Source organism: Pangasianodon hypophthalmus, chromosome 22 (assembly GCF_027358585.1).
Source record: "Pangasianodon hypophthalmus isolate fPanHyp1 chromosome 22, fPanHyp1.pri, whole genome shotgun sequence".
NCBI lineage: Eukaryota > Metazoa > Chordata > Actinopteri > Siluriformes > Pangasiidae > Pangasianodon > Pangasianodon hypophthalmus.
Window position 1 is genome coordinate 3,101,591 of NC_069731.1, and position 13,123 is coordinate 3,114,713.

The 13,123-nt window shown below is 37.2% G+C and overlaps 1 protein-coding gene across 4 annotated transcripts in view; it reads right to left on the bottom strand.

Moving 5' to 3' along the window:
• The window catches only part of csmd3a (CUB and Sushi multiple domains 3a), a 237,373-nt gene extending 229,879 nt beyond the window's left edge, over positions 1-7,494 (bottom strand). For all 4 annotated transcript variants that reach the window (XM_026924403.3, XM_053228098.1, XM_053228099.1 and 1 more), the window contains exon 1: positions 6,865-7,494. In XM_026924403.3, coding sequence (XP_026780204.3) covers positions 6,865-7,021 — 157 coding nt within the window. In that variant the 5' untranslated portion in view covers positions 7,022-7,494. The remainder of the gene's footprint in view (positions 1-6,864) is intronic.
• Positions 7,495-13,123: the final 5,629 nt, after the last annotated feature.

Genomic DNA, 13,123 nt, shown 5'->3' on the forward strand with positions numbered 1-13,123 from the left:
ATAAATAATTATATTCCTAAATAACAACATAATAAATAAATAAATAAATAAATAAATAAGCAAACAGATAAACAAATAGACAGGAAATACAACAAACCTACAAACAAATAAATAAATAAACATGAAAGAAAATAAATAAATACACATAAGATTTTTGTTAGATTTTTCTTAAATAAATAAATAAGACAACACACGTACAAACAAACAAACAAAAAATGAAGACATAAGAAAAATAAATAAAATACAGATGTAAAAATGAGAACTTGTTTTTAGTATTGCTTCCTGTTTGTTAAATAAATAAATAAATGGATGGATAAATAAATAAATAGACAGGAAAGATAACAAACAAACAAATAAATAAATGGATCACTTTGATCAAGTGAACAAGGGGTTAATAAAGAAGTAACTGTAAATCTCCAAATCTCTGATACAACTTTGAAATTATGTTTTGGTTGAAATATAAGATTTATTGTATTTTATTTTAATAACAAGTCTTTTTTAATAAGACGTCTCAGTGGGAAGATTATAAAAGGATTAGCCTTTTCCTATAGGAGGTCAAAATGATAAAAATGATTAAATTGCGATACTCGGCTTTTCTGTTGGGTGAATTTTATTGGCATTTGTTTTGACTGCTGATTTCGCTGAAAAAAGCACAAAAGCAAAGTTTTCAGGTGTCTCTTGTATCATTATAGCGAAGGGTCCAACATCGTAAATGCTAATTTACGGCTAAACCGTAAATGTTGGCACGTCTGTATTTCCTGGGCTGCAATAATTCTTCTAAAGCAGAATTACACCCAAAGCCTTCTGCTTAGTTTCTGCGATACGGCATTCAGCAGATGTTTGAGAGTAACGCACGTTTAAATCCTGCAGTTTCAATGTTCAGGTCCTTAAGCAGTGAGTTCTGATTAGCAAACACTTCCTTCCTGCACGGCACGATTTCTTTAAGAAAGAGTCCTGATTTACTAACATCCCAGGTAAAGATACAAGGAGGAAACTTTATTTCAATGAGGTGCACATTGCTCATGATGAGTGTGATGAGTTCAGATAGGGCTGGGCGATATGACAGTATAATATCCTGATAAATGATGCCATGATACGCTTTTCTGATCGTGTATCATGTTATAATTTTGTCATTTTTTAAAAAAATATTACAAACTAAATGGAACAGATTTTTTTAACAGACTTTTAAAATGATTTTTTAAAATAAAAGTTATTTTATTAAAATACTTATTTAATACAAAACTTATTATCAAGCTTCAGTTTAACAGCTCTTAATTTTTTTAACAGTTTTTAATGCAGGACTTTTGTTTTGCTGGCAGTTTGTTAACGAAATTATATATTGTGATACATATCATGTATCATACCAATGTTTTCAAGTATTGTGTTATGATATTTTTGTCATATCGACTCCCCTCTCAGATCATCTTACGATGTTTTCCCTCACTTACAAAGAAATATTTCCCAATTCAGATTTTTCTTTTTTTTAACTTCTAATACAGTTGAAAGTAAGTAAGCAGCATCAATGTCTGTTTTCTCTAATAAAGAAAGCAGCAAAACAACACAGAAACCAGCAAATCCACCTCCACTTGTTTGTATTGCATCAGTCTGAGTGAATCATTTGAACTCAGTAGTAACCTCAGTAAACAACCCGAGTAAACTGAGTATCGTAGGAAGAACTTTGAAAACACATCAAGCTCAAAGAAAATGTCTGTTTGCAGCTCAATTAACAGGCAAGGCTAATGCAGATGAAGCTAGGATGAGCTGAAATCATGTAAATTTGGCTCAGTGATCAACAATGTTGATGCAATATTACAATTATCAAATTCATGGATGTTCAATAACATTAAATTTAACTAAAAATAACAAAAAAGTGCAATATGTCATCCCTTAATATATAACACATGATAGTGCTGGCAATCTGTGGTGGTATAAGATGAATAAAACACTTCAGGACGTGCTGTCATAGGAAAATAATCAACGACTCACAAACAACGGGCGAGTTACTTATCCCACTCCAAAGTTAATCATTTTCCTCTAACAGCACATACCGAAGTGTATGATTTCTCTTAGACCACAATAATTGCATGTTTTATTTATTTAAAAATGTCACGCTGTACTTTTTATCCATTTATAGCTACACTTAATGTTGTGGAACACCCATAAAACCAGTTATCACTTAGTCATTCCATCACCAGCCGCTATTTTTTTCTCTGTCTTGACATTAATAAGACAAAAAAAATGCAACCTGTCCAAAACTTATGACTGTTACAAAGCACTGGCACTGGAGACTCCTTCCATAAATATTGACTAAACGTCTCTTTCTTGAAGTTAATAAGAAAATAAATAAAGCTTGTCATGTTACTGACAAACAACAAAACATAAACTCTTCTGTCCTGCAGACATACAGACTAAACATACTGACACTGGAGACTCCTTCCATAAATGGTAAATGAACAAATCCTCACAAAAAACGTACGTTTTTCTTTGTTAAACAGCAGCACGTTTTTAAAAACGGGTTTATTATTAGCTTTCACTGTAATCTATAATTTCATAATTTCACTGTACTATAATTAGTAAGTTGTTAGTATAGAAGCGATAACGTGTTAGAACCAGGGCACACTGAAAAAACTTTGTGGTAGAGTAAAATATATTAAATTAATGGTTTCTAATTAATTAACAATTTCTCAGTGAGAACTAGAATTTCTTAAGTAAAAATATAAATAGATACACATTTTATTCATGTAATAAATGAACTGTGTGGAAAGAGTGAGTTTTATTATATATTTACTCATACTATTTAAATGTTTTATAGTCACTGCACATAAAACTAGAAATATTGAGTAAAATTTAATCTAAAAGTAGAGTGTGTTTTAATCCACGCATGCTCCTTTGGATCGGAGATGGTCCAAGGTTTCATGTTATTCTTCCCTATTCTTCACTGCATAATGTAATAGAACATTGTGGCTAAATGTTTTAGATTGTTGTTTTAATGTTTAGAGCTCTTAAAGCATTATAGATTATAGATTATAGAAACATCTACACACCGGTCAAGGCTGGTCTATACCCTGCGTGTACTCAGATTGTCCTTTTTTATTTAAAGGTTGGGGTAACTTCACACACATTTGTCTAGAGATCATACACAAACTGAACAGTTAGGGCAAATTTGTGTTATTTTCATGTCTTGTATATTTTGATGACAGCGATGATCCTGTCTATGAAAAAACTACACTGACTTTACTTAATTACTTTAAATAAATATAGCTTATAACTTCAATATAATTAAGTAACATTTACTTAATATCTTCACGAATGTCAGGTTTAGTAGTAAGTAGATTTTACTAGATACTGGCAAGTGCGTTGTACTTGAGATTACAGCAGTAAAATTTACTCAAAAAAGTACTCGTGCAAATTGTTACGATGCAAATTGTTACAAGTAGTTACAAGGGGTTTTTTTTACCTTGCACACACACACACACACACGCACACACACACACATATATATATATACGTATAAAATACTGTACAAACATGATAGAAAATTTATTGAAAATTAACTGACCAATCAGAATTGAGAATTCAAACAGCACTGTTGTATAAATCAGATATATACAGTACATTGTTGCTTTTTATTGATCTAACTTATTAATCTTATCTAATTTTTATCTCATCTAACTTGGGTACACAAAGAAACTTTTGCCTCTACATGAGAATGCTACTCTCACTTTCACTCTTCACACTGCACAGATTTGTTTTTCTCCGCATCAGCACGCCTCATCCATCTGTTTTAACATAGTCATATTTTGCATCCAACATTTGGAGGTCAGCGTACAATCGCTTTTAATTTGAAAGTTGGCACAAGGATCATCCAATTTAGAAAGCCGCTAGACAAAGTACAGTGACAGAAGTTGTTTAGCTCTGAATTAATGTTTGGTTTATTAGAACGTCAAATGAATTTCAGTGCGGAAGCTAACGAAAGGTGTTATTTACTTCAGCAAAGGAGAATGCCTACACAGTCTGTGGTTTGTCTTTCATGTAACTATGATATGACTATGATAAAGTGCACCGTACTTGTATGAGCATCAATTATAATTTAATTTACTTTGATTTTGCGCTTTAGAGCATGTCATACAGGCAGCCTGCTCAGACAAGAACGTTAATTACAGTTTGTACGTTATAATTGACACTCTAAGATGGATTTCGCAGAGCGTTACAGTCTTCATTGGGTGGAATGTTCAATAGTGGAACAATATCTTCAGTAAGACAGGTGGAACTGCAGCATTATATCACAGGGCTGTTGAATTCTCAATTCTGATTGGTCAAAAGTAGGGGTGTAACAATACACTCCAGTTATGATTTGATTCAATTCAATTTTCAGAATATTTTGAACTAAACTTTGAATGAAGAAAAATTATGACTGAAATTATTTCTGAATCATACACAATGTGAAACAATGTGCATTTTGTATAAAACTAGATAAATCAAAACTTACTACAAACAGAGATTTAATATTGTAAACAAAATGTACTACAGTTTCACTATATCTTAAAAATAAAGGAATAAATTTATAAATTCTCCCAAACATTTGATTGAATAAACAGTCTCTGAAAAAGGGAAAACGATCGATGGAAACATAATGAGCTCTGTAGCAGCATCTGAGGCATCATTCTGAATGGAAATAGAGCTCCAAAGTCGGCTAAAATGCCGGGTTCTTCTGCCTCTTCCTTGGGCACTGTAGATCGCAGCGGCGTGGGGCTAGTGTCATTTGAAAGCTACTTCTGCCACTGGAAAGTCTTCATGATAGCGGAAATTAATATAAATATATATAGGAGTCACCAGTATCAACGCTTTGTAACAGTCGGTACATTTTTCCACCATGGGAAAGTCTTCAGGGCAGAGGAGTTTACGCTATTTTTTTCTCCCTCGTTCTCTTAATTTCAAGAGAGAGAGATAAAGAGAGGTTAGTGAGGGAACAACTGTTTATAGCTGCTTTAACGTAAGTGAGAACAGGAACTAACTTGTCTAGTGCAGTGATTCTCAAAATGGGGTCCAAGGACCCCAGGCATTCATGAAGCACAGACAGGGGTGCAGGATTTTTTATTTTTTTTTTCTTACAGTATTGGAAATCAAAACCCACCATTATAAAAGTTCTTATATTTATAACTGAATTCTTAGAATTTTTAGCCTATTTGACTTTTGTCCCTTGATTTGAACAAGTAGCCTGGAATAAAACACATCAGTTAGAAGGAATAAAACACATCAGTTCCTGCTTTTATTAGAAAATAATCAACTTTGGAGTAACTCTGCTTCAAGTCACGCCACATCGCACCACTTTGTCACTGATCACTGGTCTATTGACACAGATCTACTACTTTTTCAGCTCTGCAATTTTGCGCTGTATGACTAAGAGCAAGATCATATCATGCAGAAGTGGTCGAAACACCTACGTTCTGAAACCAAGAAAGTGTGCCATATACACACTCAGTTCAACTCTGCTCCTAGTGAAAAATAAATAAATAAATAAATAAATAAACTGACCTAACATAAGATTCACAAACACTCACATATGCTGTTTTTTCAAAATTAGTTCACACATGATCAGTGTGACAAGAAATACTGGAGTCACAGCAACTAAAATAATTGAAATGTACACATTATAGGCTACATAAATGACTAAATACTCAAGCGAACACCAACTGGATGATCTGCCACAAGTCCCGGTCATAAAGACAGTCACATCTAACGTAGAAGTCACTTTAAAATGAGTTCAAACATGGCATGAACCGTGTGACAGGAAATAATGACTAGAATAATCATACGGGGGAAAAGATCATGACCGTGTGAATAGTTAACCTTTCTGCACATGCATGTTTGCGAAGCTTGGCCTGATCTCAGATGTCAAGTAAAGACAGTCACACAGATGATGATGAAGACTACACTCTGCAGCATGCACGAGGTAAAGCAGAGGTATGCACCATGAATAATTAAGAATATAACCAGAGAATGAAAAGGTTTCCTACAGCTGAAAGGATAGGAGGATGAGCAGGAAGTGTGCCAAACAGAGAGATCAGAAGAAATGGAGAAACAGAGGGCTTCAGTTGTTTGCTTTCTTTCTAAACACTAAGGCTCATGTCGTATTTCACGCTCCTGTGTGGACTGCGTTGTCACGCAGATGCGTCTGCGCATGCGCGCGCAACAATTTACTTCCACAGCTGCGCGCGATCAAAGAGTGTGGCCCCATCCTCCATTTCCACTCAGCATCATCTATCACCATCAACCAAACTCCAAAACTTCAGTGTCTTTTCTCATGCGTGTGCCTTTAAAACTTTTAAACAGCACTCATTTCTATTGAAGTTTGGGTGTTTTTTTTTTTTTTTTTTTTTTTTTTGTGATGGCAAACTAAATTCCGTTTCAGTGCCAAACTTTATAATCAGATCAATTTTGCTAACCGTGTAAACGCGTTTAGACGCTGACATGTTGGACAAAAGCACAGCCTTAAGCACAAGGCGTAGTTTATCATCCACACCAGCACCGTGTTCCTGGAAATGACTGCTTATAAACGCAATAAAGCCCTGCTGAGATTTGGATGAAATTGTTCAACACTGCAAAACACTGCGCATCAGCCTCCAGCACGTCCAATAAGGTGTTAATGCATTATGCAGACAGGGCTCCAGAGATGCACAAGATCACTGGCACTACATGCAAAAAAAATAATAATAATAATACATAAGCAATGCATTTATTTATTTCTTAATCATTTCCGCACTATGAATTCATTTAATTCATGATGCGTAATAACGCGTAATAAAATGCAACCGTAGGTCGGTGCAAATCAGCGCCCTTTCGGAGCCACTGTGGCCCGCTTACCGTGCGCGCGGGTGCACATCAGCGAAAACACGACGTTCCAAATGACAAATCCGCCTTTGATCCTGGCCGCTTTGGCGCGAGAAGAGTCCGCGCGAGAAGAGCACCGGACGCATCCTCCGTCGGAAAGGAGTACAAATCCACCGCGAGCCTCTGTCATGTCGGAGCGTCTTGACGAAAAAAACCGGGCTGGTTCCCCCCGCGCGGAGAGGCTGGAGCTGAGCGGTCAGAGAGCGGCGTTACGGCGATTTGGTGCGCGAGACGCGGGGACAGGATTCAACCATCTCGGCCGACGGGGGAACAGAGTGCAGTGCGCGCGCCTCCGGAGCTCCTCGGCACGAGGCGACCACCCGACAGCATGCGGGTGCCGCTTTTTAATCAGCCCTCAATAGTCTCTCTCTCTCTCACACACACTCACTCACACACGCACACACACACACACACACACACACACCCAAAAAAAAAAAATGCTCCAAGGTCTGATCCGCGCGCGCAGGTTCCTGACACGTTTTAAAGCAGCTAGAGAAGACGTGTTAAAGCAGAGACTCGGGGCGCGCGAGCCTTGATGCGTGTGATAAGCATGCAACTTTTCCTAGCTGCGGATGTGTGGAGTCTGCTTAGAATGGAAATCGAGTTCTGATCTAAAAGCGTGCTGTGAAATGTGCGCTTTAGGATGGAGTCTTCTGCCATCTATAGGTTATACAAGCAACTCAGAAGTCTCTCTCTCTCTCTCTCTCTCTCTCTCTCTCTCTCTCACACACACACACACACACACAAACTGCTCTGTAAAAACAAAACATCTTTTACATGATTCTCCTAAAAGAACCATAATCTTCAACAAGAACCTCAAAGTCTTCTACTCTTAAACCTCACTTATACATTTTGCTGCCTCAGACAAAAATAACACCAAAAATTCTTTGGTCCTGAGTTGAGATAGTTGAATGCGTAATGTGGCAATCGATTTGGCATCACTGTGACCAAAGACAGCAGAGTGTCAGAAATCTTTTTGATTAAAGTCTCGGAGTGTGAGCACTGTTATGATGCTTGTCTATAGGAGGAACACATAGGATGACCTCAAACTCATGGGACCGCTAGGAATACGGAGAAACACAAAAGAAACATACTAATGGTCCCTTTGAAGCACGTTTGTGTTTACGCGAGCCTGTTTTCTGCACTTCTGTAATTGCAATTGCAGGTCTATCATTAGAGGATCGTCAACATGTAATCTGAGATGGAGAACACACATCATGCACATTATCTGTTATAGAATTTTATAACACACTGTGCGACAACATTTTATTGGGATTTCGTACAGTGTGACAAATTACAATCTTAAAAGACGTATGAAATTACTCCGTCTAAAGCTGGCTTTAGGGGAGAAAAAAAACAATGAATTTTGGGCCCTAAGGAATTCTTCAGTTTTTCCGCTCCTTAAATATTCTGTGTAAAACCCTACAACAGAGATGACCTCTTTCACAAATGGAAATTGTACTCCTATAAGAATACATTAAACAAACTTTAGAAACCAATAACCATTAAAAAATTCCTTCAGCTTGTCCCTCTAGGGAATGTGTAAAGGTTCCATTGAAGCAGAGGAACTTTAGAAAGTATCCAACCAAAAGAACCAATAAATCAACCAGGAGAACCAATAACCATTCAAAGAATGAACTCTTGTAAACCCTTGTTGGAACTTTATTTCTGAAATCACACACCAGTAAGATTAGGAGTCCATGGAGGACTAGTGGTTAGCGCTGTCACTGCTGCAGCTCGGGTTTGATTCCTGGACATGGAACCAACCCCAGCCTTTGAGGTTGCATGCAACAGTGCGCTCTCAGTGCTGGTCCCAAGCCTGGATAAAATGCGGGAGGGTTGCATCAGGAAGGGCATCTGGCGTAAAAAGTGTGCCGGAATCAAAATATGCGGACCAATGATCTGCGGTGGTGATCCCTAACGGGAGCAGCTGAAAGAGGATCAACAACAACAACTCCAGTAAGATTAGGACCAAAATTCCTTCATCTTGTCTCTCTATGAAACCCTTAAAGGTTCTATGTCACAAAAAGATAGAACCAATAAGCCTCCAAGAGAACCCTTTACACTGCCTTGCTGAATCTTCACATTTAAAGTTTACTGAAATTATACTCCAGTAACATTGGTTGCCACAGTCTTTAAGAAAAAAACTTCTTAAAACCAAATAAACCTTTGAAAGAACCTATTTTAAAGAACCCCTGAAGAACCCTGTCTCGAATTGCAAGGTAAGCACAATATTCTTAGGTTACACTCTTATTAAAAAAGGAAAATGTTAAATGTGGAACTCTTAAGTGTCGTTCAGTTTGTTCTCCTGGGGAACCTCTTTAAGACTTTATGTAAAACCCTGCAACAGAGTGTTTTCTTAACAGAAGGGTTCCATTAGAAAGCCAAGAACACGTAACTGTACCATAAAGGACCCTTTTTCCCCCCCTACACTAGGTACTAAACCTGTACCTGTATTTTTGTAGGGTACTACCATCTCAAATTAAACATTGCACTAAATGGAAATGCTACATTACATATTCATTACCTCATACTAACTCGAGTCAAGAATGACCCATTTTAAAACCCCAAAATGTTTGCTGGAAATATTTTCTTCAAAATCTGTGTTTGTGAGGAAGAGATGTTGGTGGATTGGCCATTAAATAAAAATCTATTTATGTCCCGTATGTAGCAGGTAGCATCACCACCATACCAGGTCCAGGGTCCGCAGTTACCCCAGTTTCCTCGGGTTACTGTCTGCGTGGAGTTTCTTATGTTCACCCGATGTCCTTGTGGGTGTCCTTCAAGTTCTCCGGTTTGATCCCATCTCCCAAAAACATGGCAAAAGTGGGTTGGCTATGCTAAATTACCCCTAGGTGAGTGAGTGTGTGTGCGCATGATGCCTTGCAATGAACTGGCGTCCCATCCAGGGTGTGTTCCCACCTCATTCCCAATGTTCCTGGGATAGGCTCTGGATACAGTGCAGGATAATACTCTTCCTGGAGATGAATGAATGAAAATATGTCACAGTACTGTGGGTATGAAATGATTCATGACAGCTTTAAGCATAAAATGTCCAGAGGTAACAAGTGTGTAGGAAGTAGGATCTCGATACTAGATAGACACTCAAACTCTCACACAGTACCAGACCACAGAAAAAAATAGTACACTTCAGAAAAATTAAAATATAAAGAAAATAAAAGGCTTGTTCCCAAAGACATGTTCCTGGTTCACGTTCCCCAGCACATTTAGGAAATCCTGTACATACGTTATCATAATACACTGATTTCTAAAAGACTAATGAACTACTCAGTATGAGAGTGTGTGAGGGTCTTAGGAACTGTCCATGGTGCTGAATTAATAAAGCCCAACCGTGTAAGCTACAGTTATAGCAGGGTTTTTATATTTTAGCACAACGGAGTGATAGAGTGTTGGGGTTAAACTGGAAGTTGATAAAGCATTTAACATCTCCCTCCATAAATTAGGCAAAGGCATAAATTAATGACTACAACCAGACACATCGTCGACACGTTTGTGCCTTCAGAGTGGTTCTAATTTGAAAGGTCAGTGTGTTATGAGTTCATCAGAAGATCCACATTAAATCCAAGCAGAGTGTTTTTAAGCAAGTAACAGCTATCAGGAATTTCAAAGAGCATGTTGTGTGTAACAGAATTAATGCATGTTGCATCAAACAGAAGAAACAAAACTTTTAGTATTTATGAATGTGAATATTTAGTCTCTAGCAGCCAGCTTCATAGCTAATTAGATAATTAATGGTTTATACAAGATGCATAAAGCTAACTGAAACACTAAGTAGAGATGCACTTTAACGATTGGCGGTTTAGTTCATTAGGCAGTCTTTTTAGTGTTACCTTTTTAATCCACACCACGGCTTTCAGATAATTTTTACTGTTAAAAATGAGTGCATTTTGGGTTATACACTCAGTTCCTTGGCCACCGAGGAACAACATTATCTGAATGAACACATGGAAATAATAACTAATAAGCAGAAATCTTGCTAAATTTACTTTAAGGTTTAATTTAAGCATTTATTAAAAGACTATTTAGATATGTCATGGCTTTGGAGCAACATGCATCCAGCTCTCCATCTCCTTGAACTTCTGGTTGAGATACATGCAAAAGGGAAATATATTTCAGTTCAGGAAAGCCTGTAGTTTTCAGAACTACATACAGTATCAGTTTTGTTTTGTAGCCAACTTTAAGGAAAGACTGCGTGAAATTTATAACATTGGATTACCTGGTAAATATTTTGCCTATTATCTAAAGGTATGTCATTTAACAGTTAGTAAATTTAACAACATTTATCAGCATAAAGGGTTTAGAATGCTGCTGGGGCATTACTTAATCATTACCATGTATTCATAGTTACAAGTGGCTGTATTCCACTTGTCTCCTTCTTGGACTAGGTGATACAAAATTCCATATTGGTGAAAATATATTACCTCTGTTTGCTTCCCTGAAGTTTTCATCCACATAAATAGCTCACTGTCTGAAAGAAAAAAGAAATTATTTCCCAGGGGTGACAGGTACCAGAAATCAGGTCAATAGCACAATTGTATTCACAACGAGTGGAGAAAATATGTGATTCAGTCTGTTATGAGGTAATAACCAGATTAGGAATTCAAATCAGGTCACCAGTATGAAAGCACTGAAATCCAACCATTAGGACCACTTTCAGAGATCACACAAGAAGTAATGAGTAGGGAAAATCTTTAATTTATCTGAATCCAAGACAGAGAAAATCTGAAGTGGAAATATTCAGGCAAACATCCAAAATCACATACAGAGAAATTTTAATAAAAACAATAGACAAAAATTCAAATGCAAATAAAAATGGGTAGAGATTTCCAACCCCTGGCCGTGGCCTGCTATCTGGCCATGGGTCATTTGGTACTGAGCCCATAGTGAGTGCATTAGGCTTTCCATAAACCTGAACTGAGAAAATGTTTTCTGGATATTCAACTTTACAACACTTTAACATATTTTGATACCTCCACTTTGCTCACACATGGGCTGTATCATAATTATGTGCACTGATGCAACATGATGTCATGAAGTCATACAGAGATGTCAGTATCGTTATCTTCATCAACAAATCATAACCAACGAGATTCTTCGGTCAGTGCAGATGTGTCTCTTATTATCAGCCTAACAGATTGTGAACGAACAGTTGCAGGGCATTAAGTTGCTGGTGTGTGCTTGGTGGGCAGCAAAGCCTCTTATAACAGCCAGGCTTATTTTCACCTTCGTTTACACATAGTTGAGGGTAGCAGGCTGGACATAATGGCAGTTTTGAAGAAAAACACCATGGAATCATTTTTTTCTGTCCACTTTTCTATCAATTCAGCCATTCTCTAACACTATGCTACCAACCACAGATAAGATATCAGTAAAATAGTGACAGCAAATCCTGGGCACTGGATCAGTTCATAAATATTGCCATGTACCACCAAATGTAATATCCAAAGGTAACCTTACAACAAAGTTAGCCTCCAATTCTAGGTTTAAGTAAACCATAAATAATGAGTCACAGATGTGAGCAATCAGTCTATATCAAGCAAGAAACTCTCCTTCTGCTGGATACCAGAGAGATGCCGTTACTCCCACAAAGAGTTTGTCATTTATCAAGTGCTGGCTGACAAATAACAAATGCTGCCATTGTGTATCATAAGAAAATATGTAACAGTTTTTAATGTCCAATATGGACCTAAGCTAATCGTCTTGTTTACATGACACCAATCTAATATTTAATTTCAAATATCTTATACGTGTGTATCACTGCAAGGAAAGAAACTGCCAAGAAACTGGCACACTAATGGGTTGTGTGCTGTTTTTAGCAGCATTTTCTATCAGGATATCAGTTTCCTTTTTAAGCTATGGAGGGACTTAGCAGTGGTAGTAAAGCCTAATATAAGGCTAATCCCCCAAAACTGTATACTGTATAGTCATTTGGAACTGGACATCTGGTCATGGCTTAGATCTTAGCTTGGTCTGTTGCTTCCCTATTTTATAACATTGCCAGTAATGCCATCTTTAGATGTAGTGCTAATCTGCTGGGTTCTGACAAATTGGTACACTGTTTTTTTTCCCCAAATGCTAGCCACAAATCCTTAAGACATTGTCAAAATTATTGATGTGAACCAGTCGATCACTGAAGCAGACATTAGTGATCATTGAAGTAGATATAAGCATTAGTGGGCAGGTTGCGAAGGGATTTTAAATGTTACTCGGG